We start from the raw sequence: 27157 nt of genomic DNA on the forward strand, positions 1-27157 counted from the left end.
TTTGAACGCGACAGTATTTCCTCAGCTACCCCTCAGACCAAATGCTTACCGCAATGGCTGATGACGTTACCTATAATGTATTTCCTAAGGATATACTTAAAACGTGAGAGCGAGAAGTTATGCCACCGCACTCTAACATGCACCCTAGAATCAATCAAAAGAATCTCCCCGAACGTAGAAGGCTAAAATAAACATGACGTATACGAGGTATGAATCGTTTCACAATGTATTACATCGCAGTCTCGTAGATAGTGATCAGAGACGAATCGTAGAGCAATTTCTTTATATTGTGCTTTTTCGCCCCACGCAAAGCCGAAAGAGTAGCTGACGTCTGGAGATACGTCAGCAACCCCTTAGATACACTTAAGAACCATAGAAGTAGTAATAAGGGTAATAAAAGACGTGTAACCGACGGGCTCAATTTTGTTAATCATGAACATAAGGTCAACAGACAATGAAGCCAAGGAAAGCATCGGGGAAATTAGCTGTGGTCGAAATTGAAATGTGGAAAACAATGAAGAAAAGCGAAATGAAAGCGGACGAAAGGATAACTTGCCACCAGTCGGAACCGAACCCACAACCTCCGCATTGCGCGTGCGTTGCACTACCAATTGTACTACGGCGACTGCTATCAATCCGTCTACTAACTTGGGGTATTTCTGTTTACTAGATCTATCTCTAAACGTGTTAGCCAACGTCACTCAGAACTAAAGTGGGCGGATGTGGAACATCCTTTTTCTTTTCCCGTCACGTAACAGGTGATCTTAGGAGAGAGGACATGTGGCTAATAAACCCTTGCATGCTACCTAATGACACCAAGGCTGCCAGGTTCTAGCACCCCGCCATGAATAAACGAGAGAAGGTGAACCGAGGGGGCTCAGTTTCGTTAATCATGTCCATATAAAGCCAACAGACAAAAGACAATTTCATCCACAGCTAATTTCCCCGATCCTTGCCCCGGCTTCCTTCTCTGTTGCCTTCACATGGTCATGACTAACAAAACTGAGCCACCCTCGGATCCCCTTCTTCTCTCGTTTATGTATGTATGTATGTATGTATGTATGTATGTATGTATGTATGTATGTATGTATGTATGTATGTATGTATGTATGTATGTATGTATGTATGTATGTATGTATGTATGTATGTATGTATGTATGTATGTATGTGTGTGTGTGTGTATGTATGTATGTATGTATGTATGTATGTATGTATGTATGTATGTATGTATGTGTGTATGTATGTATGTATGTATGTATGTATGTATGTATGTATGTATGTATGTATGTATGTATGTATGTGTGTATGTATGTATGTATGTATGTACGTATGTACGTACGTACGTACGTACTCACGGACTTTAAGACGTGGGGAGCAAACAAACAGCCTGCATACCCACGCACACACGAATAAACGGTCAGAAAAGGAAGTAGGAACAGAAAAGTAAAAAGAAAAGCGCGACAGATATGTACCGCTGCTGGCAAATTTCTTCGCACTTCTCTCTATTGGCTCTTTCTGGCATACGGGCGTCTTCTTTTGATCGCAGTTCCTGATTTTCTCCGTGCGTCTAACTCCTTTGGCAGAATAGGATTCCTTAGCGTTCGTCCACGCCTATTTCTTGCCTCCACCCACATCCCTTCTTCCCTGCTCTTCCTTGCGCAGGCTGTTCTTTTTCTCCCTTTCTCTCCGTGGAAGCGCTAAGTCCTTTATCAAAATGCTCCACTCGCTTTCTGCAATATTCTGTGACCGGCCTGCCCTTTGTGCCGCAGCTAGAAGGAAGAGGAGGGAGACGGGAACGTTCCAAAGTCTCGCCCTCCCCCCCGAACCGGTTCAAAAGCGAACGCTCTCTTTTATTAATACTTCTATAGGGAACGAATTCAGCTTCGCGCATCGGATTTAATGTGCTCGCCGGCTTTTTATTTCGCTCTCCCTTGTTTTTACTCTTTTCTCTTCACATTTTCTCTCTCTCTCTCGCTCCTGGAAAATCTTTTCAGCTTTGTTCCGTGAGCGTCATTTGTAAGGACTAAGTCTTCTTCACGAAGCAGGATCTCGGCGGTGAAGCCAGTGAAGGCCTCACCCGTCCTTGTGCGTTTTCCTACTGCTTTGTGGTGGTGGGTGCCCTAGTTTTTATTTATTTATTTATTTATTTATTTCGTTTTCGAAGACGCTGCCGGTGCGGTTTGTGCCATAGAGTCGACGTCGTCGTGATCTCCGCGTCCGACGAAAAGCGGCCCCTTTCATTGCAAGCCTTCTGTGTTTGTTTGTATGTTTGTTTGTTTGTTTGTGTTTGCTTGCTTTTTGCCGATCGCGCTGGTTTATTGTATAAGCGCAGGGGCTTCTGTTGTCCTCACCCCGTCGAAACATAACACTTTGCCCGAGAGTTTTGATCCACGAGTCGTGTCCGTAAGAAATATGTTTTTTTTTTCCTTTCCTTAATTTTTTTTTTCGGGCGATTGGTTGAAAGCGAGTCGGTCGTTTCTAACTCCCCCAACGTTGCCTAGCGTACGTGATTTCTTTCGGCGACCCGATAGGCGGCGAAAGACTTCGAGTTCGTCAGCTGACTGCCCCCATTTCGCCCTGCGTGCACATGAGCTTCCCGTTATTGTTCTCGCCCGCGCTAACGCTTTAAAAACTTTATCGCACACCCGTAAGCGTACTCGCTGTGGGTGTGTGCGTGTGTGGTACGTGAGAAGGGGGTGAGGGGTTTGGAAGGAATGAAGTGGTTGGTCAGGCGCCAATACGTTACACGCAGTTGTCGCTCAAGGAGACGCGTAAGAGATAAAAAAAAGCTAAGCGATCGTCATCAGATCACGCCTCTCGCATACCGAACAGCCACGTCTCTATCTACGTGAGCTGGGATTGGCTGAGCGAGGAAGGACGCAGACAAGTGGCGACTCCGCCTTGAATCTTCCGCAGCCAATTCCGGCGAAGTCGCGAATTTCGAACGGACTTCATCGGGAGCAGTTGATCGTTTATCCACGAAGAAAGTTCACATCGCGTACGGCAGTACGAAAAACGACAGTCTGACGATGAAATTTCCGAAATATGACGAAAGAAAAAAAGAAGTACGGTACACGTGTCAATATCCGAATTTCATAACTGTCATCAGTCCCACGTTCTTAACAGTATGATAGAAGACTGGGAGAGCTGGTTTCGATGGTTTAATGGTAAACGCGGGACAATACAGCGCGGGGACAACTAATAACATCTGTGTTATCTTTTTAGCTGTTCTGTGTTTCATGCGCCATTTATATGATTAAGCTTGTTCTTTGTCCACTACAAGCGTGGAGGCCTCTCCCAGGCGATTTACAATTCGAATAGAGACATATCCTAATCGATTGCGAATATTCGAGAGAAAAAAAAAACACCTTTAAATATCGAGTCGAATACCGAATGTTTTCTCATTTCTAAACAATGCAAAGTACAAAAGTTGCGCGCAGTATGTTGTGTTAAAGAAATGATAAATGACGAAGTCTTATTTGAAATAGTTGATACGTGCAAAGCGTTTCACAACTGTGGTTCTCGACCAACTGACCAGCCACTCCATTCGTTCGGACAGAAACTGTTGCCTCTATGCAGAAGCCGCGGCTGCCTTGAAGTATAACCGTGCAGAACCACCGTCATTTGCGTATGACTTTCTCCATGCAGACTCCAATGAGCGTCGGTATACCGTACACTCGAACGAAAACGAATATATTCGACATATTCGAATAGTGAACTTTCGAATCGAATACAAATCGAATACAAAAAAGAACGCAATTTGATTCGTATTCGAAATTTCGAATATTCACACGCTGCCTACTGGAATTCACCTCCGTCATTGCGTCAGCTGACTCTATCCTATGGTGGCAAATTTCTTCAGCAGCGCGGAAGTTGTCGAGGTGCAGAAAAAGTACACGGCGAAGTCGTGACGTCACACTGGCTTCGCCGACGCTGCGGTTAATGCTCAAATTCAATAATGATTCATGGCTTGGTCTGCAGTTTTTCTGTTAATGTTAAATATTTCTTAGCCTTCGAACGCGTACTCTGAGGATGATTTAGCCTTTAGCCTAGTTGCTTCATTACACGACGTTAAGTGGGAAGTCGGAGCGAGTGAGGGAGAAAATTTTATTTCGAATTTGAAACGATTCGCGTCCGGCGAGTTAGTGGGCTGGAGCACCCGCCGAAGTTACGGCCAAGGGTTCTTGCCTCTCGGCGGCTTCCTTGGGCCGCTGGGACAAAACAAAATATAAATATTATTCGAGTTATGGTGTCGAGAACTCCTATGCATTCGTATTTTATGCGCTCATTCTGAACATGAGGTCCATTTTCGTTCATCTCGTTCAGTTGTGAGTTTATGCGAGTCTTCTTTACATGGAAGAAACGGATTGCTGTCATATAATTTTCGCCGATCTCACTGCGCCTGCTTCGGCAGCTGTATGGCTATTGCTGAGGTCAAGCCATAACTTCCAGCCTTGCATAAATGGACAGCAATTAATGCTGTCCCATGATCATTCACAAGCACTGTTCTCATCTTGTTTATCTCCAACCACTGTCAACTCTTGAACATTTAACGCCTCACTGTGTGCGCGCTCATGCCTTTACTGCATTGTCTCTAGGCATTTTGCTGCAACTTTAGGTCCATTTACAGCCATGCTACACGCACCATTACACATAATACTATCTCACAGCCTTTAGAGCATTGGACTGGCGCTCCTTGGCTACAATTGGCCCTTGCATCTTGCATCATCATCATCATGCAAGTTTTCTTTACTATATTTATTAAAAAGATTGTTTTTTAAGTCAGTCTATCAGATTTTCCTAAACAACGTGTCAATGGCTTCTGCACGATATAAAATATATAATAAAGCCAATGTTATTGCTTTGCCTATCCTAGAACAATAGTTGCGAGACTTCAAAGTGAACACTGACAAAAGTGTCTTTTCTCTATTTCTTTTTTTTTTTCTGTAAGTCTTTTTCAAAATTTTGGAACTCTTGCTCTAAAGTAGACAAAGAAGTAACATTAGAACTAGCTGTTACCTCGGATATTTCTTTCCACCGCCCTGCGTAGCAATTAGTTTTCTTTTCTTTCCTTCTTTTTTTTAATTCCACGCGTCACTCGATTAGATCATAAAGCAAGGCTGCTTCGTAAGAATCGCCACGCTCCTCACAGTGCTACAATTCCTACATGAGGAGGGTTTATGCGCTTTCATTTTTTTAGGAATGAATATCTCTGTGGAAACAAAAAGATAAGCGTATACACACACCCACGCTATGCCACACCCATAAAGCGTTTACGCAACGTGGGCGCTTTCGACGACTTCATCTGTTCCGGTCGTCGAACGGACCAGCGAAAAGCCCTCGATCCCGACTGCCTGCGTCGCCTCGTGCTGCGCGGTAACACCTCGTAAGCAGAGAGAAGGCAGATCAATGCAATCGTTCATTAATCCGCAAGCCGCGACGTAGGCTAGCCCGGCCCGATCTTGTTGGCCCCATCACGGGTCCCCCTCTTGTCTCGTCGACGCTGCAGTGTCGTGGCGTGTCCAAGCATCTCGGTCCAACGGTCGCAGCGAAGACTCCGGTTGGCCGGGAAGAGGGGGAGAGGAGGTGCGACTTGGTCTAGCCGTGTTATCTGGTTCGCGCGGCCGGCCCGGATCGGCCCGGCTCGACCCGGCTTGGCTCCGCAGCTCCGCGACACCCTAATGACGCGCTACTCCCGCCGGCCTCGAGAAGAACAGAGAAAACATTGATTCTGCCGACGGACCGGGTACGCGGAGGAGTTCGACGCGTGGTCGAAAGGGGGGCACCGGTGCGCGGTCACTTCCGAGACAATGAGCATGGCCGACTAAGAGGACGAGAGGGACCGGCGCCTTATCGCTGAGAGAAGGAAGCGAGCGGCTAGATGGACTTTCTCGCGGGGCCCGGGCGGGCTGTGGCTCTTGCCACCCGCGTCCGCGTGTAGTTGATAAAGGTGGCGCTGGGTGCCCTTACACGCTCGCTGGGACATTTGTTTCTGTTTCCATGCAATATACTTCGGGCCCATCACGATCCAAGCGAGAGTGGATAGACGAACGCAGTACTTGTTCACACAAAAAAAAAGAGAGAGAAAAATAAGCGGAGATGCGAAAGTCGGGAAGTTTAACCGGAAGACAAGACCACGGTTTGCTACCCTAAGCTGGGTAAATGGAGTAAGGGGAGGCAGAAAAAGGTGGAAATAAAAGTAAAAGAAAGAGAGCACATGCATAAGGCGAGAGAGGAAGGAATCACGCAAAAAAAAGAAAGAGGCGGCAATTTTAGCGTAGGCTCCACTAATTCGCCTACCTCAGCAGCGCCTTCGTCGCTTTCAGGTACCAGAACCCAATATCTCTTCATACTCACTGCGAATCCATTTCACAAGAAAACAGCACGGATTGAATGCGCGCGTCTTACGAAACAAATAATGACAGCTGTCGTGCCTGAGTAATTACGGCGCTCTGCTGCCGAGCACTGTATCGAGTGTTCGAATCCCTCTCGCGGCGGTTGCATACCTAAGTCGGGCGGAATGCGATAACGCTCTTCTACCACGTGACCTGAGTGCACATTGAAGAACCCCGTGAGATGTAATTTAATCCGGGGCATCCCACCGATGTTTATCACAGGCGGTGAGTTGCCTTTGGACATTAAAGATCGTAATTATTCTTTAAACGAATCAACGGTATCACAGCACGCAGCGTTTCTCTGAAAAAAGCTGCTTCGTCAAGCGATGGCCACAGCCCTCACTGGCGCTTACTGTGCGATTCTGCGGCGATGCGCGCGAAAGAGTCCGAACGTCACTGAATGCACCATCGCGCCCGATGGTTACTCGGGGCTCCATATGCATCTCAGTGCGATTGAGTACTAAATCAAAATTAAGTCTTACACGACTAACGAAGTAACCACGTAATTTCTTTTACAGCGAAACCGGTTACGGTCTGTCATGTCGGTCCCCAAGCCCGATTTACGGAACGCGCTGACGGCCACCGAGAGCAATGTTTACCGAGAGCAGCATTCCGGGCAAGTTGGTAATCCATTGCTTAAATGATATTGCGCGACATAAAAAACGACACGGACGTGAAAGAAGACGACACACCGAGCGCCACACCTTGCGCACGACACACCTTGCGCTTGGTGTGTCGTCTTCTTTCACGTCCGTGTCGTTTTTTATGTCGCGCAATACCATTTAAGCAATGTTTACCGATTGCGCCTTTCCGTACTTCATCAAAAGCAGCGAAATCACCGAGAGGACTTCGAAATAGCAACAGTGTGTGCTAGAAAAAAAAATCTTCGAATTCCTTCCTGCACATTTACTGACAGCGCAGTCGAAAGCGTCAGCCTTCTCAAGAAAAAAACTCAGTGACGATATAGCGGCAAAAGCGAAAGAAAAATGCGTTAGTATTACGTCGCACCTCTCTGAGCGTCCGGATTCACGACACAAACCGCATTCACCACATTGCAAAGCGTTGTTCAGGAGCTCACGCGACGCACGTTCTGCCTCTTCGAGGAGGATGCATACTGTGTGTGCGTGTGTGCGCGCGTGTGTGTGCGTGTGTGTGTGCGTGTGCGTGTGCGTGTGTGTGCGTGTGTGTGCGTGTGTGTGCGTGTGTCCTGAATACGAAAAAAAGTGAGAATAAAGCACTTCCCATTCTCCTCTATTCCCCGACGACTCTTCGTGCCCTGAGTAAGATGGTGGCTGCCTGGCTTTACTTTCAAGTCATCATACCCAACTCCAGAACTTTCTTTTATTCAAGCTTCCTTTCATCGGACACCTCGTTGGCGCACCGGATCAGACCGACAGGAAAACCGTCGGCCTTTGCTCAGCACCACACGAAAAGATCGGATATATTAATCTCGAAGTTTATACTGGTTCCTCTTGCGCAGGGACCAACCACGACGGTGCGGTATGCAAACGGCTGCCCAGCAGGAAATGCTAACCTGCCTGCGCACAACGCTCACACACCATCAGCGGGAGCCAGAACTCTGCCCTTGGCTCCTACGGCGTCGATTGATTGAAAATGGTGACGGCGCAATCTCCCAGACTTCGTCGTTTTGGCAGCCAAATAAGTTCGCCGCGTGTTTCCGGAGATTTTCTCACACGCTGTCTGGCGAGGGTCGCGAGTGCGTCGTATACATGTCATGACAGCACGACGACGCGAACGACCTTTAACTGCCCGTACAGTTGATATTACAAGAATATATACACTGTTCACTTATAACAAATTTGTATAAAGCTAGACTTTGCTCCAGCTAACGTTAAAATCGCTGCAGCTATTGCCTTCGCCGCTTTTTCTTCTTTTTTTTTATGTCCAGTCGTTTCTTCTTCCTCTTTTCCCTTCTTTCCTTTTTCTTTCTTATTTACACCACTCTATCCATTTACTCATCTTTCTTCCCTTCTTTTTTCGGCCAAAGCGGTAGAGGCCCGGGCCAATAAGCGACGGCGAGGTGGTTCAATTGACTCGTCTCTGCACGAGGAGGATCCGATGCTCCCCTTTCAAAAAGAGGCGGGCGCTGCGGTGGCGGGCGTCCCGATCGATCAGCCACTCTACAGGAGGGCCCGGGTCGTCCTTTCCGCCGACTGGGCCCTACGCTAACGCCATGCGCCGGTACAAGACCAACCGCCACGATTTCGACGCGCGATGTAGCACACGGGTAGTATATCATTTACATTCTTATACACTTGGGGCTAGCAATGATATGGAACGCATTTCGCATTTATTTCTGCATACAGCATCACTGAGGAGTGATGAGAGGAATGAGCTTCACCTACAGTAAAGTCACGTTCCAACAAAGTCATCGGGACAGGAAATGCACTTCGTTATAAGCGGTATTCTGTTACAAGCGGCGTTCTATAGAAGAACCATAAAATGGCGGGACCTGCGCTCGAGCAGCACGGGAGCTCGTAGAACGAAATACTGCCACACATCTGCGGCCGACAGTGTCGACATGACAGCGCAGAAATTCTGATGGCGTCCGCCTGTCGAACCCGCTCAACCGAACTCGCGGCAGGATGGGCTCCGCGATAGCTTAATTGGTAAGGCATCGCGCGCGCAATACCGAAGACGAGGGTTCGGCATCCACCTGCGGGAAGTTTCGTTCACGTTCGTTCTCTTTACCGCATTATTTTCCGCATTTCAGTTGAACAGAATTTCTCCAGCTTCATTGCCTCTTTTCCTCGCACATTTGTAAATTAAAGAAAAAAAAGCCATGCCCCTCAGATTCACTTACCAAAAGAGCGAGTCGCGTTCGGCGCATGCGTAGCCTCCCTGGCGCAATTTTGGGCATGCTATGCAAAGTCGTTTAGGTGAGCTATTTTCTAGATATCTATCTATCGATCTGTAGATAGATAGATAGATAGATAGATAGATAGATAGATAGATAGATAGATAGATAGATAGATAGATAGATAGATAGATAGATAGATAGATAGATAGATAGATAGATAGATAGATAGATAGATAGATAGATAGATAGATAGATAGATAGATAGATAGATAGATAGATAGATAAACCTACCACGTTACTCTTTTTTTTTCGTGTTTCCCGATGTTGCATGCCTCCGTCGCATCTAGTTCCTGGGAATTCGATGTCGATACATCGGCCTCAATCGCTCATTTCGCAGCGCTCCCGTCACGTGCTCGTCATTTCCTTCGAGTTTCGCGTTCGAGCATGACTTGGCCTTACTTTTCCCCTCGGCTGTATATTTGTTACCTTCTTTTTAGTCCGCCAGCACTCACTCTGACGAGGCATCGATTCCTAGCAAAAGCTGGCGCTTATAGAACCGTTCGATCTCCCATACTGTACACGCGGTTGGGAGGTTGTGTGTTCTCGTCGTTAATTATTTTGTCGTGCGCACCATATGTCTGTTGGCGATTTCTTTTTCTTTTCTTCTTTCTTAATCAGCTTCTGTCTCGTTTCGTCACTCTGTCCAACAAACTGACGCCACCGTTAGGTCGCTTAGATTTTTTTTCCCCTATTGTAAAAAGAAGAAAGGAAGCGACTAGCTTAGGAAGCCAACTCTTTACTTTTTTTTTTTCGTTCGTTCGTTACCGCTCCCAGTGCCGCTCATAAAGAAACACTGAAAGCTCAGTGATGTTGGGAACAAGCTGTGCTGATCGACATGTCGAAAGACGACGCGAAGAGAAAGACTTTTATTTAGTAGCTAAAAAAAAAGGCACAAATCTACGTTAAACGGTATCACGCATAAGTATCTTGCAAAACAGCTCGTGTTTTGGAATGTAGAAGGAGTCTAACTAGCCGTATGCTAGCGCAAGACAATGCAATGCACACATACAATAAACAAGCAACGAGCGTAATAGTATCTTGAGCTACCACGCCCTTACTTAGAATGCCATACCAAACTAGCCCAACAGTCTTTGTTGCGCTGTGTTGTCCATCTACTTGGCTAGTTAGGCTAGCCAATAAGTGGCACCCGCCGTGGTTGCTCAGTGGCTATGGTGTTGGGCTGCTGAGCACGAGGTCGCGGGATCGAATCCCGGCCACGGCGGCCGCATTTCGATGGGGGCGAAATGCGAAAACACCCATGTGCTTAGATTTAGGTGCACGTTAAAGAACCCCAGGTGGTCAAAATTTCCGGAGTCCTCCACTACGGCGTGCCTCATAATCAGGAAGTGGTTTTGGCACGTAAAACCCCAAATATTATTATTATTATTATAAGTGGCAGCTGTCTGCCAATCGTAATTAAAATTACTGCATTGCTATACAAAAGCCGTTTGCTACACACGTCACTAAACTTATTGCAGTTTTGATCGGGCCTTCTCCTTGCGTCTTTGCACATGCATTTGCCCGGCCACACGAATCGTCGTCAAATTTTGGACTTGGCCCACGAAGCAAGAAACTGTAAAGACGTTCATGACACTACCAGCGAGAGTGTTATTTCTTTCTTTATATTTATCGCAGGACGTAGCATTATAATTCTTGTTGAAGTTTTAAGAAAATACGCTGCCAAACCAAAAGGGAGCTCGAAACCAGTGACCAACAGCTCTGTTCATTTTTATCTCGATAACGAAAAAGAAAGGACTAGAAAATTTTCCGGATTATTGATGAAGTTTCTAAATAATTGCAATGAAGCTGCGCCTCACGGCAAATCCCACGTCGGTGGTGATAAAGGCGTCGGTGTCGCCCGTTCGCGTTTGAACTTGAATCAATGTACGCGCACATGGCTCTTCCTTTTAAAATAAAAGACAGCTGATGAAACTCGTGGCAGGCACCGAATGTTGACATGACGCACGCCGCACTGCACAGACGTGGATGCTCTCCCACGAATCTTTATCTGAATAGTGCACACGTACCTACGTATACGTTGAAAAGACTAACACATCCCGTGGACGCATTTCTTCGGCATCCGATGAATTCTTTCGCGTGTTCTTTATGTAGTCGTTGTCATGACTCAAATCGAATGAAATTATGAGCTGTAGCTACCCAAGGCCGCGCTTAGGCTCTACTTTCATATATCTTTTACTTCCTCTCCTCCTTCCCCAGTGTAGGGTAGCAAACCGTATTTCCCTTTCTGGTTAGCCTCTCTGCCTTTCCCCTTTCTTCTGTCTCGCTCTGTCTGTTAGAGAGTGCTCTCCGGATCAATTATTGATCACCTAGAGTTCATTTAACGTGCACCTAAATCTAAGTACACGAGGGTTACCGCATTCCTGCCCCGTTGGAATGCGCCCGCCGTGGTCAGGGGGTCGAGCCCGCGACCTCGCGCTATGCAGTCGAACGCCACATGCAGGGAGCTACAGCGGCGTATTGTGTCTCCGTCATGTGGCGTAGTCACTCGGATACGAAGCCCCCACCCGGAAAGGGCGCAAGCCGTTACGATGCACTTCGAAGCGCCGTCCGTCGATGACAGCTGTCTCTGCGAAGTACGGATGCAAAGGCAACGGAGACATGTGTCTCTGTCGCCTCACATCACATTTCTGCACACACGAGACGCGCGTCTCATGTGTGCAGAAATTTCTTCGGTTTCCCGTGCATACGTGCAAGTGTTTCTCCATCGCAAAGTTGCGTAGTTGCGTAGCAGGCCACCGTCAGTAGAGACAGGCTCTTCCCGGAACGAGGAAGCCTACGCGTTCTCCGAACGACGTCCTCTTTGAAGACACTGAAGGCGTCGAATCTCACTTTCCACAGAACGGAGCAGTCTGAGAAACCGTGCTTCGTGATATCGCGTTGAGTGCTTTCCTCAGGAAGAAAATCTCTTAACTCCACCTCAGGAGTTCCTATATAAATATGTGGGAACAGAAAAATCGTTCTGCCAGGCATACACTGCACCAAATTAGATTAAGTTTCTTTCGTTTGAAAGGAGAAAAAAAATAGAAATCTAACGAAGCGTATAGTGTGCAACATTGTAACCCAGCAATGCAAAAAAAAAAAAACAATATCACAGTTGTGTAAGCTATCGAGACATCTAGAGAGGACAAAAGTGGTATAGCAAACATCACTCTGTTATGCATCACTGATTTGTATACGTACGACTATTGAAAAACCATCGTAACCAATGCAACAGTTTTAGCTAATCCGTAAATTCGTATATGGCATGTTCCCGCTTCAGACGCTCCAACAAATGCTGTTTAGAGAACTCCAATATCTTTCTTTTTCTTCTTTTCGGAACTGAGCTACGGATTTCTAAACGTTGTACTTCAGTGCTTTATTTTTTAAGCCGCCAAATTTCGACTACTTTCGTAAAATATTCTCAAATCAATATACTTCTTCTTACAGTCGGTACTAATTAGCTTTCTCTCTTAAACGCAAGACATTTCGTTGAAATTGACTCGCGGTTGCCTAACGGCCGTGTTTCTGCGTTTCCTGAGTATTTTAATAGGGAAATCATGAGTTTGGCCCCAATGTATATAGAGCTTCATCTTAAAGCGTGTTTCGCGCACGCTATCATGCAGTACGTGTCATATACGTCCGTTTAATGTCTCACTCCTTCGCCTTTTCAAATGCTTCGTCCCCTTGCTTTGTGCAGAATAGTAAACCGACCTCCAAATCGATAGCCTTCCAGTAATAATCGTAAACATCACCAAGTCAGGTGAAAGAATCAATCAAAAGACGGAAGATGGTTAACTCAGTCTGTGCCGAATGCGGTAGCTCCAGGCAAAACGATTCTCCAGGCAAGACTGGACCTTCCTTTATTTGTCCACTGATCATCCCTCAAGATAAGATAAGATAAAATAAGCTAGATAGATAGATAGATAGATAGATAGATAGATAGATAGATAGATAGATAGATAGATAGATAGATAGATAGATAGATAGATAGATAGATAGATAGATAGATAGATAGATAGATAGATAGATAGATAGATAGATAGATAGATAGATAGATAGATAGATAGATACGGTTTAAAACCACCATTCAAGAGCAGCAAAAAGACTAAATCAGCCTCCGGAATGGAGGGTGTTACATATTGATCTTCACTATTCAAAGCTAAGTACCAGTACAGGACTGTTTATTTCCATCCCGGGCGCAGTGTTTCCACGTTAAAAACTCAGGGGTGGTACATTAATCAGAAGTCCTTGGTGTCTCTCAACACCACTGAATTGGCGCCGTTCAATGCCATCAATCAATCGAATGTTACCTTAAACCTTTAGCCCGTCCTCTTTCTCGTAGTTCACTCACATACCTCGAGCTGCACACAAACACACTCTACTCTAATGCGTTCGTATGTACAGCAAACGAAAATGAAACAAATTAGAATCAACCAAACTTCGGTTTGCAGATGCAGTTTGCGATGAGAACGAAAACACTGAGAAAAGACACGAAGCGCCGGGGTAAAAGAGAAGGTGCCGCTTCCAAGGGCCTCTCTGGAAGGGTGGCTCGTCCCGGCAAGGCGTCGTTTTAGGAGGCGCGTCGCTTATGTCAATATACACAGCTCTCTCGGTTCGCGCCGCTTGGCCCGCAAACAGAGCGCCAACCGCGTCGACAAAGAAGGGCTGTGAACGGGACGTCGGAAACAGGCCGACGAGCGAGCGAGCTTTACGCTTTCAGCACGCGTCGCTGTGCCCCGAGCCAAGGAGGAGAAAGCTGACGTCATAAAAGGGAACGGGAGTGTCTGTTGCTGTAGGGTAGTCGTGCATTTACTTGAAAGGGGGGAAGAAGGGCTTAGTTTGTCCTTATTTGCTTTTCTCTCTCTTCTCATTTTTTGGAGGGAGGGGGGCTGTGCTTGAGGAGGGATTAGGCTCGCCAATACACGTAATTCTCGACTGTATGTGTTTTCACTTACGTATACAAACTCTCCTTAATGAAGGAATTGGCATGTAATCAATATAGTTTGATTAGGGGACACCATACATTAAACCACGACGATGGATGGACGGACGGACGGACGGACGGACGGACGCATTTCCCGTTATTCCCGCTTTTATTTTTTATGGTTCAGGCTTCAGGACTGTCACGTGGCGGTCCCTCCTAGTTTCTTTCATTTCTGCATGCGCTAAGTGTAGTCAGAAAAGGTAAATTCCGCAGGCACTGTAATCACTGAGCAGTTTTTCCATCCACCCTTTCTCCACTCTCCCTACACTTGCTCCCTTAGCCGATTGCTATCCTGGCACCTATTAAAGAAAGGATACGAGAACTCTGTTAAAGTATGGGCTGGACGTTCGTAACTCCTGTTTTCCTAATCCTTTGTTGTCTCTTCTCTTTTCCTACGCTCTGTGTTTGCCTGAGCGGCAGCGTTCGCGTGCTCTTTCCGATAGCCATAAAACGAGAAAGCGCAGACAATACGTCTTCTAAACCTCTTGCAGCTGTCATTAAAGAAATGAGCAATACTAACTATAGCTGCTTCCGAAAGTTATGTGTTTTCAACAATAACTGTTAATCGTAACAATAAACTAAAGCGCGACTTCTCGCGAAGTATGTAACTGCTGCAAAAAAATACTTCCGAACGTTTTAAACCCGCTACGTCCGTATCGACTCCCTCATGAGCTCCGTTTTGGTTCGTGCCGGAACCATTAGGGGCGCCGCGTGTAAACTATTATAACAGGCGCGTAATGAAGAAGAAGCACCGGTTAGCCCGGCGCATCTCCAGCGTATGAAAGGCAACGAAGAAGTGCCGGTTATTCAGGCGCATAACAAGCGCTTTACGCACGCGGCCGGTACTGACTGACTGCTCGCAGGGTTTTGACTACCGCACCGAGTTCGACATCTCACTCCTTGCGTACCCTGTCAATAAACACCTTGACAGGCGAGATATGAGTCAGTCTGGAGTTTGTTGCTTCTCGTTGGTGACGGACACATTTTGCAGAGAAGTCCTTATCTAGCATAACTTGGTGTTGGGTGACTCGGTGCTTTGATGCTACGCCCGGCGCGAAAATTATCAACAAGCGCTTCAACAACGCCTGTGCGTGTGTGCGTGTGTGTGTGTGTGTGTTTGTGTGTGTGTGTGTGTGTGTGTGTGTGTTTGTGTGTGTGTGTGTGTGTGTGTGTGTGTGTGTGTGTGTGTGTGTGTGTGTGTGTGTGTGTGTGTGTGTGTGTGTGTGTGTGTGTGTGTGTGTGTGTGTGTGTGTGTGTGTGTGTGTGTGTGTGTGTGTGTGTGTGTGTGTGTGTGTGCGTGTGTGTGTGTGTGTGTGTGTGTGTGTGTGTGTGTGTTTACAGTATCTACATAAGGACGTTGCAGTGCATCAGTCTAGCATGACTGCGAGAGAAAGCACACTCAGCAGCCGCACAACAGCTGCTTATAAACACTCTGTTCTCCCTAGATCCCTAGGTGAAGAAAAAACGGCAGTTGACCGCCAATTCGTAGGGTCCAACGTCATCGTAGTCGACCCGCCTTTTAGGGGGATGGTTACGCACACTTCCATACAGGTTTTACTGACCACGCCGAGGTGAGTGGGTTCTTGGAGACATGGTGCTTGGCCCGGGCAGGCGCCTCTTCATCCCAGTGTTGACCCCGCAGACAATGGCCATCGCGTCCGTCCATGACTTCTAAGCCCCGTGAGACGGCCGCGCAAAATATCTTCCAGAGGCTCCCCTGCTTCAAACAGCGGACACGGCAAATCCACGAACAATGCTTGGTCCGCCGACCGCGTTTAGTCATAGCGGCGCCGAGGGGGCGTTGACGCGGCACATCGTCGTCCCTACGAAACGAGTCACCGCGGCAGATGGTGAAGTCTTCCATGGTCGCTTCGGGGAAGCTCGCCACGCTCGGAGCTGCAGCTGGCTGAGAAAACTTGGCATGTCGGCACCTCTGCAGGCTGTTCCTAACAGCACCACCTTGTCATCCGTCGCTCTCGATTGCGTTTCCCTTCTCCTGGTACCCATTCTTCAAACCTAATGGTCCAACGGTTATCTAACCGGCGCATTACATGACCTGCCCAGCTCCATTTCTTTCTCTTGGAGTCAATTAGAATATCGTCTATACCCCTTTGCTCTCTGACCCAAACCGCTCTCTTTCTGTCTCTTAACGTTATGCCTAGCAATCTTCGTTCCATCACTCTTTGCGTGGTCCTTAACTTGTTCTCGAGCTTCTTTGTCAGTCTTCAAGTCTCTGCCCCATTTGTCAGCACTGGTAAAATGCACTGATTGTACACCTTCCTTTTCAATGATAATGGTAAGCTTCCAGTCAGGAGCTGGAAATGTCTGCCGTATGCGATCCAACCCATTTTTATTCTTCTGTGAATTTCCTTCTCGTTATCAGGGTTCCCTGTGATTAATTGACCTAGGTGAACGTACTCCTTCCCATACTCTAGGGACCGACTGGCGATCCTGAAGTGTTGTTCCTTTGCCCGGCTGTTTATCATTATCTTTGTCTTCTGCATATTAATTTTCAATACCACTCTTAACTCTCTCTGTTAAGGTCCTCAACCATTCGCTGTAACTCGTCTGCATCTATCTATCTATCTATCTATCTATCTATCTATCTATCTATCTATCTATCTATCTATCTATCTATCTATCTATCTATCTATCTATCTATCTATCTATCTATCTATCTATCTATCTATCTATCTATCTATCTATCTATCTATGAAGAGAAGCGTAACTGAACTGCACTCAAAGGTGGTTGCATCGAGAGAACATCCGAAACCACTTTCACGCCACTTACATGCTGTCTCTCAAAGAAGTTTGTACATCTGTCGCGAAAAGCCGACAACAGGCAGCGGGCGCCTTAATTACCGTCCCGGACAATCGCCGGTGACGCCTGGAGATAAAATTCCGAAGAGGGTCGCCCCATATCTCGCCTTCAGGAACTTTCGTATTTTGGTTTCCTTTCGGTTACGAGCAAGTTTCAAGCTCACTGCCCTCTCCTACTCGACGCTACATGTATACGAGAAATGGCAGACTACGCTGCGGAGGGCACGCCCATAACGGCCGCTCAAGCCCGCCGTTATAAGGAGGCAAAAAGCTGATGTCGCCAACAGAGCACGTATCGTCGTCGTCGTCGTCGTCGTTGTTGTTGTTGTTGTTGTTGTTTGCCAAATAGACGAAGAGCAGTGTTCAGCCAAGTATGTATGCGCGTAGCCTGAGCAGTGCCAGTGGGGCTAGGAGGCGTCGAACCGCCACCCTCGGCGGTGAATGCGTTGCTGCATGCGGTGATAGCATGGCCAACGAGTGCCGGCAATCGCTCCTTCTGGGCTCCGCTGTCCACGTCACAAAGCGCAATACCTATGGTTCAATAGTTCACAATAGCGTGAAAACGCAAGAAACTGCACTTCCTTTTTCGCCACAAGCGCTGCCCTTGAGGGCGATTAACACACTATCCTTCTGAGAAATAAAAGTCTAGCCACCTAGAAGAACCGGCTTCATCAACTAATTTACCCAAGCAGGAAGTGCGCGGTTTACGCGCTGACTAAGTTTAATTACCCGCGTAAGCGTCCTCTATTGTTTTATTGCTTCTGCGTTCCTTCGGGGGCTTAACCGAGTTACAAAGATCTCGCAGTTTTACTCTACAGCTGCTACAGAGATTTATATATCGCTGTCTTTCGCGGTACATTCGTAGTTATGAATAAAGGGAAAATCAGAAAAAAAATAATGGGTTTTACGTACCAAAAACACTTTCTGATTATGAGGCACGCCGTAGTTGAGGACTCCGGAAATTTCGACCACCTGGGGTTCTTTAACGTGCTCCTAAATCTAAGAACACGGGTGTTTTCGCATTTCGCCCCCATCGAAATGCGGCCGCTGTGGCCGGGATTCGATCCCGCGACCTCGTGCAAAGGGAAAATCAGACATCCACCCGTCTCCACCTTGCGGGTTTCCGCAGAACTACTACGTCAAATTCGTAGTTATGTCGTCGCTGTAAGACTGTCGTCATTTGCCCTTGTATGAGGCTCCTGATACCGGCCGATTGATGATCATCATGTCGTGCCAACGATAATATAGCTGTGAATATGTTATTACGACGTTCTACACCTCCCTCCTTTCGCTGCAATGTTAACCGCTACCGAACCACGCACTCTTTTTACACTTGCCAAAGTACTCGTGACCTGTGTTATAACAGTGTGTGCAGAGTTCGTTTTTATTATTTTGTTGTGTGTCATTTTCACCTCTTCTTCTACATATTGTTCTTTCTCTCGTTAGTAGTGTTTTGCCGTTTGCAATAGCCTGCCCTAAAGATACCTACCTGCCTTCTCATTTTTTTTCTTCACCTACTGATGAATAAGTTGCTGACATTGCTGATTCAACCAACCGGGTTATGTGGACATCGACGAGGTGAGAACGCTAAGACAGACAAGCGTGTCATCACGAGGCGGCGGTGTTGGTACGGTGTCAGTAATACCACGACAGTAACAACTACGACTATTACCACGGCGACAACAAAAACGACAACAACAACGGGTGAAAGGATAGGAAAATCCGTGTTCCTCCAAAGGAAATCGTTAGCGCGCCTGTGCTAATGTTAATCTTATTCCGGAAATAACACGCTTAACTTATGTTGTGGAGGCCCCTGTCCTGACGGATAGCGCGCAAGCAATTGTTGAAATGCACAGTCGTGCCTCTTCATTGTGACCCTCGCTAATATGAATGACTCGGCTCATGTGCAACCTTTGGCGGGCACCGAACTTTTTTAATACATTTGAGCCTCGTTAATACGGAAACACCCTTTTCTGAACAATGAACAAGGCGGAAGCGCACGATCCCGTAGAAGGCCGTGTATTCTGGTCCCGTTAATATGGACAGCCTCGGCATGGACAGGACTTCCTCTATAAGTAAGCGAGCCCTAAATCCCCCGCACTCGGGCGGCGAAACGGCCGCGGCGTGCTGCTGGCTGTAAGAAGGCCTCACACGTTGTGCCAGCAAGGGACACGACCTCACTCGCCAAGTCCTACGAAGCTGTGCTGTACGATTCGGGCCTCGAAGCCCAACGCCAGGTCATCCGGCGGACTGAAGACACCGCGCTGTTAACAGGAATGCCGGACTAAGGATTCCTCCCAGCGAGGACTACCACCCAATCCCTATATGATAAAAGCTCTCTCTCTCTCTTTCTATCTCTCTCTCTCTCTGACCAGCGTCTATACGGCCGCAGAAGGCGCGTGGCGGCTACGGTAGTGTGCACGTGTTCTCCGAAGCACACGCACTGTCTGAGTCGAAGAAGACTGGGGCTCGTACGCGTTTTCCATTTACCTCGCCGCGACACAAAAGTTCGTGGAGAGAGGGCAGCTTTTCCTCTTACGTGCTAAGTTCGCCGACAAGCTGCAAGCGCTCGCCGCGTTAGCCCAATGGCTATGGAGTTGCGCTGGTAAGTTCGAGGTCGCAGGTTCGATCCCGACGGCGGCGGCGGCGTCCGCAGCATTTCGATGGGCGAGAAATGTGAAAACGATCGTGTACAGAGCACCGGGTGCGCAATTCAAACCGCACTTTTTCGAAATCAATCCGGAGCCCCCTACTACGGTCTGCCTCATAACGATCGACCACATCCTACGTATCTGTCCCCAATACGACGTCGAGTGCGAAGTTCTCCGGACAGCGCTGAACCAGCTGGACTCTAGACCATTTTCCGTAATGAAGATCCTTGGACCCTGGCCGTTCGCGTCGATGGCACAGAAGGCCACGAAAGCGCTCTCGAACTGCCTCAAGTCGACAGGTCTTGGGAACCGTGTGTAGACTCGGTGCGAACCTTCCACTGTGCGCGAAACTGTGCTCTCTCTCTCTCTCTCTCTCATCATCCCCATACCCCCTCCCGTTGTTCAGGGTAGCAAACCGGACGCGCGTCTGGTTAACCTCCCTGCCTTTCCTGTCTCTATCTATCTATCTATCTATCTATCTATCTATCTATCTATCTATCTATCTATCTATCTATCTATCTATCTACCTACCTACCTACCTACCTACCTATCTCTCTCTCTCTCTCCTCTCTCTCTCTCTCTCTCTCTCTCTCTCTCTCTCTCTCTCTCTCTCTCTAATCAGATCTTGGTTTTGGCTGGTCAAACCCCATAATTTTAATAATTTCTTGACAAGCTATAACCATTCCTATAGGGAGCTCCCCTCTGGTTGGATTCACTTTGGGTGAAGGCTGCGTCGTTGTGAAACCCGTCAACGCGAAGCCTGCTCTCACAGCCCTCATTGCGCGCGGAAAAATCCTTAAAACTGCACAGCGATTTTTTCGCACACGGCGGCTATCGTAGTTACACACTTACCGAGTCGTATTTTGTCAAATTCCAATTGCAATTCGCAGTGCAATGCAGAAATAATCTTTACAGCGTTTCTTTTTGTTTCTTTTTATTGGTAAATGTTTTTAGCTTTACATGAAGACTCGTTCTTATAGACGACTCGCTTTACGAACAATATCAGTCAAAAAACCAGTGCCCATATTAAGAGGCAAGCCTATAAACGTCCGGTTCTTTTCTTTTTTTTTTCATCGAAAGCCATCGCTTCCTAAAATGTTTTGTGTGAACACACGTACCGGTAAGCACAGATCGGAGCGGCCGAAAAATATAGCTGTACAGAATAATTTTTGATTGAAAATGACGGTGGTAAATCGAGTGCACAGCTGTAGCGTTGAGCTGCCGGCACGCGTCTGATGCAGCGCAGAACCTAGTAAGCGAATATTGCGAACGAATACGCAAGCCCAATCGTAATCTGAACTAAATTATTTGTTATTGTGTTTCACTAATTCGTAGTGTCCTTTCCTTACTGCGCTTCTTTTTATCTCTTCTCCAAATTAAAGTTCGATTCACTCGCTAATTCATTTATGGCGTAACCTACTAAGACTCGCAATAGTATTTTGATCCATTCATCGCTGACCAGCTAAAGAATATAAGAAATGTCACATGGTATTATAAAATGAAGTCAAATCAAAGGCATTTATTGGAGTTCAATTTCTAAAGGAGTCAGCTTTTATTACCGAAATGAGGACGTTATCTCGGCCATTCAGTCCGCCCGCCCATTCACGAGCAAATAGTAAGGCTTCCCAACTATGAATGCGTTGCTCCTCAAGAACGTTTGCGTATGCCTATAAAACACGCGAAGTAACTCAGGGATTCATTAATGCAGCCAATATTTAGAAAAGGCGCTCGCCGCTGGCAAAGAAATAATGTCAGCGCGCCTCCAGGGAGCAGCCATACAGCTTTCGATTAAACATCATCACGGAATGCTAGGCAACAACAATAACAGAAGAAGAAAACAAGAAAGTAATTATGATTACGATTACGGTGAAGCCGTAAAAATGGTGGCTCCTACAACTTTGCCGGCACAGAAAAGTGTGTTTGTTCTATTGTTAGTGCGCTGGTGGGCAAGGGAAATGGCGAGGGTGGTCTCGCAGCTAATATGTCTATGCAATCGTTTCGCAGCCTGCGGTGGCGATATTTTGCATATATTGGCCTCTCACGTTACGTGTAATGCATCCTTGTTTATGCAATAAGAATAAATAAATAAATAAATAAATAAAACCTGAATATCGTACCAATCGGGATATTTATAATTTTGTTCCACCGTAACAGTAAAAAGTGGCTCCATTGGTAAAATTATTCAAAACAAGAAATATACATCTAGCAGTCAGGCAATAAACAAGTCCACGGTTACGGGATCTTTTTTTTTTTTAATTCTTATTTCTGAGAAGATAATAGAGTTCTCGCCATGTTATGGCGACGGCTGCGTCCTCCCGCTTGGACATAATTATAGTAAAAAAATAATGACGAATAAATAAATTCTTACAATATTCAATACCTAAATAAAATAGATGAAAATGTAGCGACATTAAGGCTGGAAGTCTCCCTCGAAAAGTTTCATTTAAAACAAAGAGCGCGGATGTTTCAGATACACAAGCATGTTTCACACAGCCACACGAATGAGACACAATTAAACGCGATGCTGCGGAGTCATTATTCAGCCCATAATAAGCGAGTGTCTTCAAATAATCAGTAAAGTGCTTGCACACGCCCTAGCGTTGAACTGCCCCTTGGTAGTCGTGGTCCTAACACCTTGGCAAGTGAAAATGGTCGACGTGAATTCGGTAAACAGAAATTGTTATTCGATGCGCTGTCTATGCGTAATGTGCCCGGAAATCGATGTTTGAACCCAGATCAAATATTCCCTTTGATGTTGGCGCAGTGCGTACAGCTCGGTACAGTGTTAGAGAGAACACGTAGCTGGTTCTAGGTGTACTATAATTGAAACACTGCAACGTTCCCAGAATAAAACGAAAAACACTGCCTATCTAAGCTAACGTATAAGTTAAACATACAGTTTACACGCGTTCGTGCCATAATCAGTAGCAAGATACCAACTGGAGGTTTAATTAAAACGCTGGCAATACTGTACACCCTCACAAACTCTACAACACTCAACAGGCGTGATGAAGAAGAGTACGAACGTTACTTTGATGGCAGTACAAAAAACTTTACGCGTATCTCATGTGTGCTGAGTCAATTCTTCTCATGAACGCTAGCTCTGCCCGAACAGTTTCGACAACTTTTGCTTTTTTTATTCTTTTGTCTTAGAGACGTTAATTGCTTTCCCAGACCTCTTTCCTTTTTTTTTTTTTTTTTTTGCCTTTCTAAATTTGGGTATTTCGAGAAGCAGCTTCCTAGCGCAAAATCATGCGTAATGAAACTCGGAGAACAGCTTACGCAGGGACACTAGATTATAAAAAACACCCGGTTGGCGAATTAATGATTAAGGAAAAACTTCAATGCACAAGCGTAGAAAAGACTTTTCTCTAAGGTCGTGCTTTTGTTGAGTATGATGACCGCTAACGGAGAGCATCGGCCTTTTCTTTAACGCTGCTGTACATGTAATAATTTTTTTTTTCGCAATGAGTTTCTTGCGGAACGAAATACAGTCAGACTTCGTTATAACTAAGCTGGGTATAACGAAATAAATATGATAACAATAAGGGAAATTGCCTTTGAAATCGTCATAGATATTCATATTACAGTACACGCAATACTGGGCATAACGAAGCAATTGTGGTTTTACTGTAAATACAGCAATGAATGATATCTTAAACTGCTGAAGTCTTGTCGAAAAACAACGAAGAACAAGAAACAGCGATCGGTTAGAGAGGACAGCGTTGAACACTCCATGATAAAAATAGATCGGCTCAGGCGTTGTTGAAGATAAGACAAAACTTTAGGCTTCCAAGCCTATTCAACTTCTTCCTTGGTGAAACTCTTCACTCGCTGAAATTAGCTCCACGAGACCTCTTTGCAAAAATTGAAATTCGAATCGAGACTAAATCTCTTTTGCTTCACTGACGTCATAGGAAGGTTATTCACCACGACAAGTGCGCATCATTTCATTCATTTCAAAAAATATGCCTTCCAGAAAGCGGTCCGTTTCCAAGCAAAATTGAAAGCAGGGCCAGATGACGTGGATAGGAAAGCGCGAAGAGACAAGGGCGAGTGAATAGCGACGTTGTCCCATCGCGCTTTCCTAACATTTTGATACCACAACGGCCCCGTTAAGCGCACAGGCTATAAAGGAAACTATACAAGTCAAAAAGGACTAAACTAGCTAGTTTTCAGGGTAACTGCAAACAAGTTATACGGGGCGTTCAACTTTAATTTTAACAGCACGCTTATTTATTCGAGATGGCACAATTTTACTCTCAGTGCCTGATCAGTTGAGTAGCAGAGATCAGTTGACATCACTTGCATTAGAAATCGAAACTCGTCGTGAACTAAGCAACAAAAATTCCACGAATAAGATACTCAAACTTATCACTTAAGGGCACATATTGCAATCTATAAATTGCAGCCGGAGAGTTCGCGAGCCATATCCACTTAGAACAAATTCTGTAGAGAATACAAGGTTCGGGGAAAGCGTTCTTGAATTGCGCGACGAAATGCGCTCGTATTTTAATGCATAAAAAGACGTTTCTTTTAAAAAAAAAATCTTTTTATAGTAAGACTCCGGTGAACAAGCCGAAAGGTACGCTTTCCTATTATTTCATCGTTTAAATAACCCGTTCGCCGTTTTATGACAACGGCCAGTCACATTATTTGCATCCCGGCCATCATCGATCAGAAAAAAAAAAGAGCTTTCGCTCAAATCCTGGATCGCTTCATAATTCGAGATCACTCATTTCGTCTCCACGTGAGGGGAGAGGAAACAAAGGAGGGAAGTCGAGGGAGGGCGAGACAAAAAGAACGGAAGAAGCGAGAGAACAAAAAAAAATAATAATAAAAGAGAGGGCCGAGGCGCCCCCTGTCGGTCGCTCACCGCAGCAGGTGTCCGTCCCTGCGGCGCGTGTTCTGCCAGGGCGTGTCCTCGTAGCGGTAGCCCTTGCGGACGAGCGGCGCGCACGAGCAGCTCAGCTTGTTGCCCATGGCACCCCTTCCCCGTCGTCGTCCTCCTCCTCCTCCTCAGCAGCAGCGGCCTCCTCTCCTCCTCCTGCTGCCGCCGCCGCGCCGCGGGCCTCCTCCGCCTCCTTCGTCGCCGCCGCCGCCGCCTCCCGCCGACCCTGCGCTGCGCTGCGGTCGGCTGCGCCGCAGGGCTTCTCTGCAGAGCGGTCAAGAGAAGAGCACAGGAGAAGAGCACGGTGAGAGTCGCGTCCGCTTCGCCTCGCGGCTCATCGTTCGATAGGCTCGGCACAACTCAATTTTCGCAGGAACTCCTTCAATAAACACGGGGGGACGTTTCGAGACGCGCGTTTCGGCGCACGTCTTAAAAGGTCAGTGAAAACAATTCATGTGGGCGTGGTTAGTAAGGTTGGGAAACCAATGTTGTCCTTACTTTTCTCCGCAAACTAATACTTCGTTTGGCGAATAAAGAAATGCAACAACATCAGATGAAGTGGCTGATCATTTGTGCGAAATCCGCGAAACGGAGAAATGTTCGTTAAATAAACAAAATGTCATCCATATGAGCAGCCCAAAGCTTATGTCGGTTGGATGTTGTGGAGCATTTTTTCTCGGGAACATGTACAAGTTTCCTATACAGCTTCGTGCTTGACTCGGGTGGGTGACATTTTTTTCCTGTAATGAGCAGAAATAAACGTATTGCCACAATAAAGTACTGCGCAATTGTTTATGGGCAGTAAAGCGAACTTAAAGAAAGCATAAAGAAGAAACAGCATATTCAGCAGTTTCTGATATTGGACACGAGTATTTGAAAGAACTACTACACTCTAAAGACAATTTTTTAAAAAATGACAATTGTGCAAAAGAAACACAAGAACAACGAATGCGCCGATGCGAAAGTTTCTACTTTTGGACAAACCACAAAAAACACCTTAACAACATCAAGCCTAAATCTTATCACAAACCCATGCATATACCTGACTGACACGAAATGCAATGTTAACTTGAAAGCAAAAAACTCAACTAAGCATAAAAAAAAGAATTTCAGTACAGAGACAAAGCATCTGCATCCTTTACAAGTGTTATCGATCTAATGAGTACGTCATCAGATTAAAACAGTTTAGAGGAACATTAGGCTCACAGAAAACATCATCACGTGTAGTTAACTCACTGCAACATCATGCATACATGTGGCGACATGAAACACTACGTCTAAATTGAATCCACAATACTCTGCTAAAAATGAAAGAAAGGATAAAGAGTGTAAATATCGAGACAAAGCAACGCCCGCACTTACAACTTTTATCAAGGTTATCAGCACGTTATCACAATTACGCATATCTTTTTTTTAAGAACATGAGGTTTCAATCCAATTCAGCAAACGTGAACACTTCGTTTTCACCAATTTGTGAAGAATCTGTCATCTGCATAGACATTCTTTACATTGAATCCTCTGTGAATTGCGGTAATTTCCCAGAATGTGTATGAAAAGTGACATATGCCTCGAATGCGAAATGTATAAGACAGGAAAGAAAGTCAACAGTGGCCGAACAAAGGCAATTCCAGCCTGGCTGCATACACAGGCAATTGTGTTACTCGCAAGCACGCAAAAAGGCGTGATCATGGAACCTCATCGTTTGTACTGATTGATTGATTGATTGATTGATTGATTGATTGATTGATTGATTGATTGATTGATTGATTGATTGATTGATTGATTGATTGATTGATTGATTGATTGATTGATTGATTGAAGTTGGTTATGAGGCGCGCCGAAGCGGCGACTGCTGACAACCACTTAAATCCCACACTAAAGGCATCGAATGGAAAGAATATCAAGAATTATACTATTCATACCTATCTCAAGCACGCTCTACTGCATGAAATCGCCTGCCGTTTTAAAGCTCCCGGCGTTTATGTCGTAAACTTGTGTTAGGCAAAAAACTCAAACGCGGTTTATTATTATTTTTTTTTCACCTAACAAACTCAAAAACTCATCAACGCCGCTACAGTCGACATTCATCAGACAGAAAATCTCCGAAGTCTGCTTTGCATTTGTATCACAGTTCTCGATAGCAACTTGGTCCGTAGATTGGATTCTTGGCGCGTGGAGAAACACTGCTTGCGCAATGGGCGCAACTAAATCGCCACCGAATATTTTTGAGAACGTCGGGCCGCAATGGCGACCTTACTATGGGCAGTTCAGTGTGTCTGCATGTCTGTGAATGCACATGTGTATCATCGCTGTGTATATCATAGAGCTCTCCTCCAACACCTTGAGTAGCATGTCGGGATGTCAGCCAGGCAAACGTCTCTCCAGCGTTCAATAAAAGCAAGTGCCCTCCCGCCCTCTCTCTCTCTCTCTCTTCGACACCGTTATTCCACAAGGAGTGGCAACTGCTCCGCACACACCTGCACGGTATCTCTACTTTTAAATTTTTCGTGCAGAGCAGCGCAGCTACAGTGTTGC

The 27157-nt window shown here is 46.1% G+C and overlaps 1 protein-coding gene across 9 annotated transcripts in view; it reads right to left on the reverse strand.

Moving 5' to 3' along the window:
* The window catches only part of sif (guanine nucleotide exchange factor still life), a 213069-nt gene extending 188258 nt beyond the window's left edge, over positions 1 to 24811 (reverse strand). For all 9 annotated transcript variants that reach the window (XM_075695937.1, XM_075695938.1, XM_075695932.1 and 6 more), the window contains exon 1: positions 24608 to 24811. In XM_075695937.1, the coding sequence (XP_075552052.1) occupies positions 24608 to 24714 (107 nt within the window). In that variant the 5' untranslated portion in view covers positions 24715 to 24811. The remainder of the gene's footprint in view (positions 1 to 24607) is intronic.
* Positions 24812 to 27157: the final 2346 nt, after the last annotated feature.

This window comes from Dermacentor variabilis, chromosome 6 (assembly GCF_050947875.1).
Source record: "Dermacentor variabilis isolate Ectoservices chromosome 6, ASM5094787v1, whole genome shotgun sequence".
NCBI classification, from domain to species: domain Eukaryota; kingdom Metazoa; phylum Arthropoda; class Arachnida; order Ixodida; family Ixodidae; genus Dermacentor; species Dermacentor variabilis.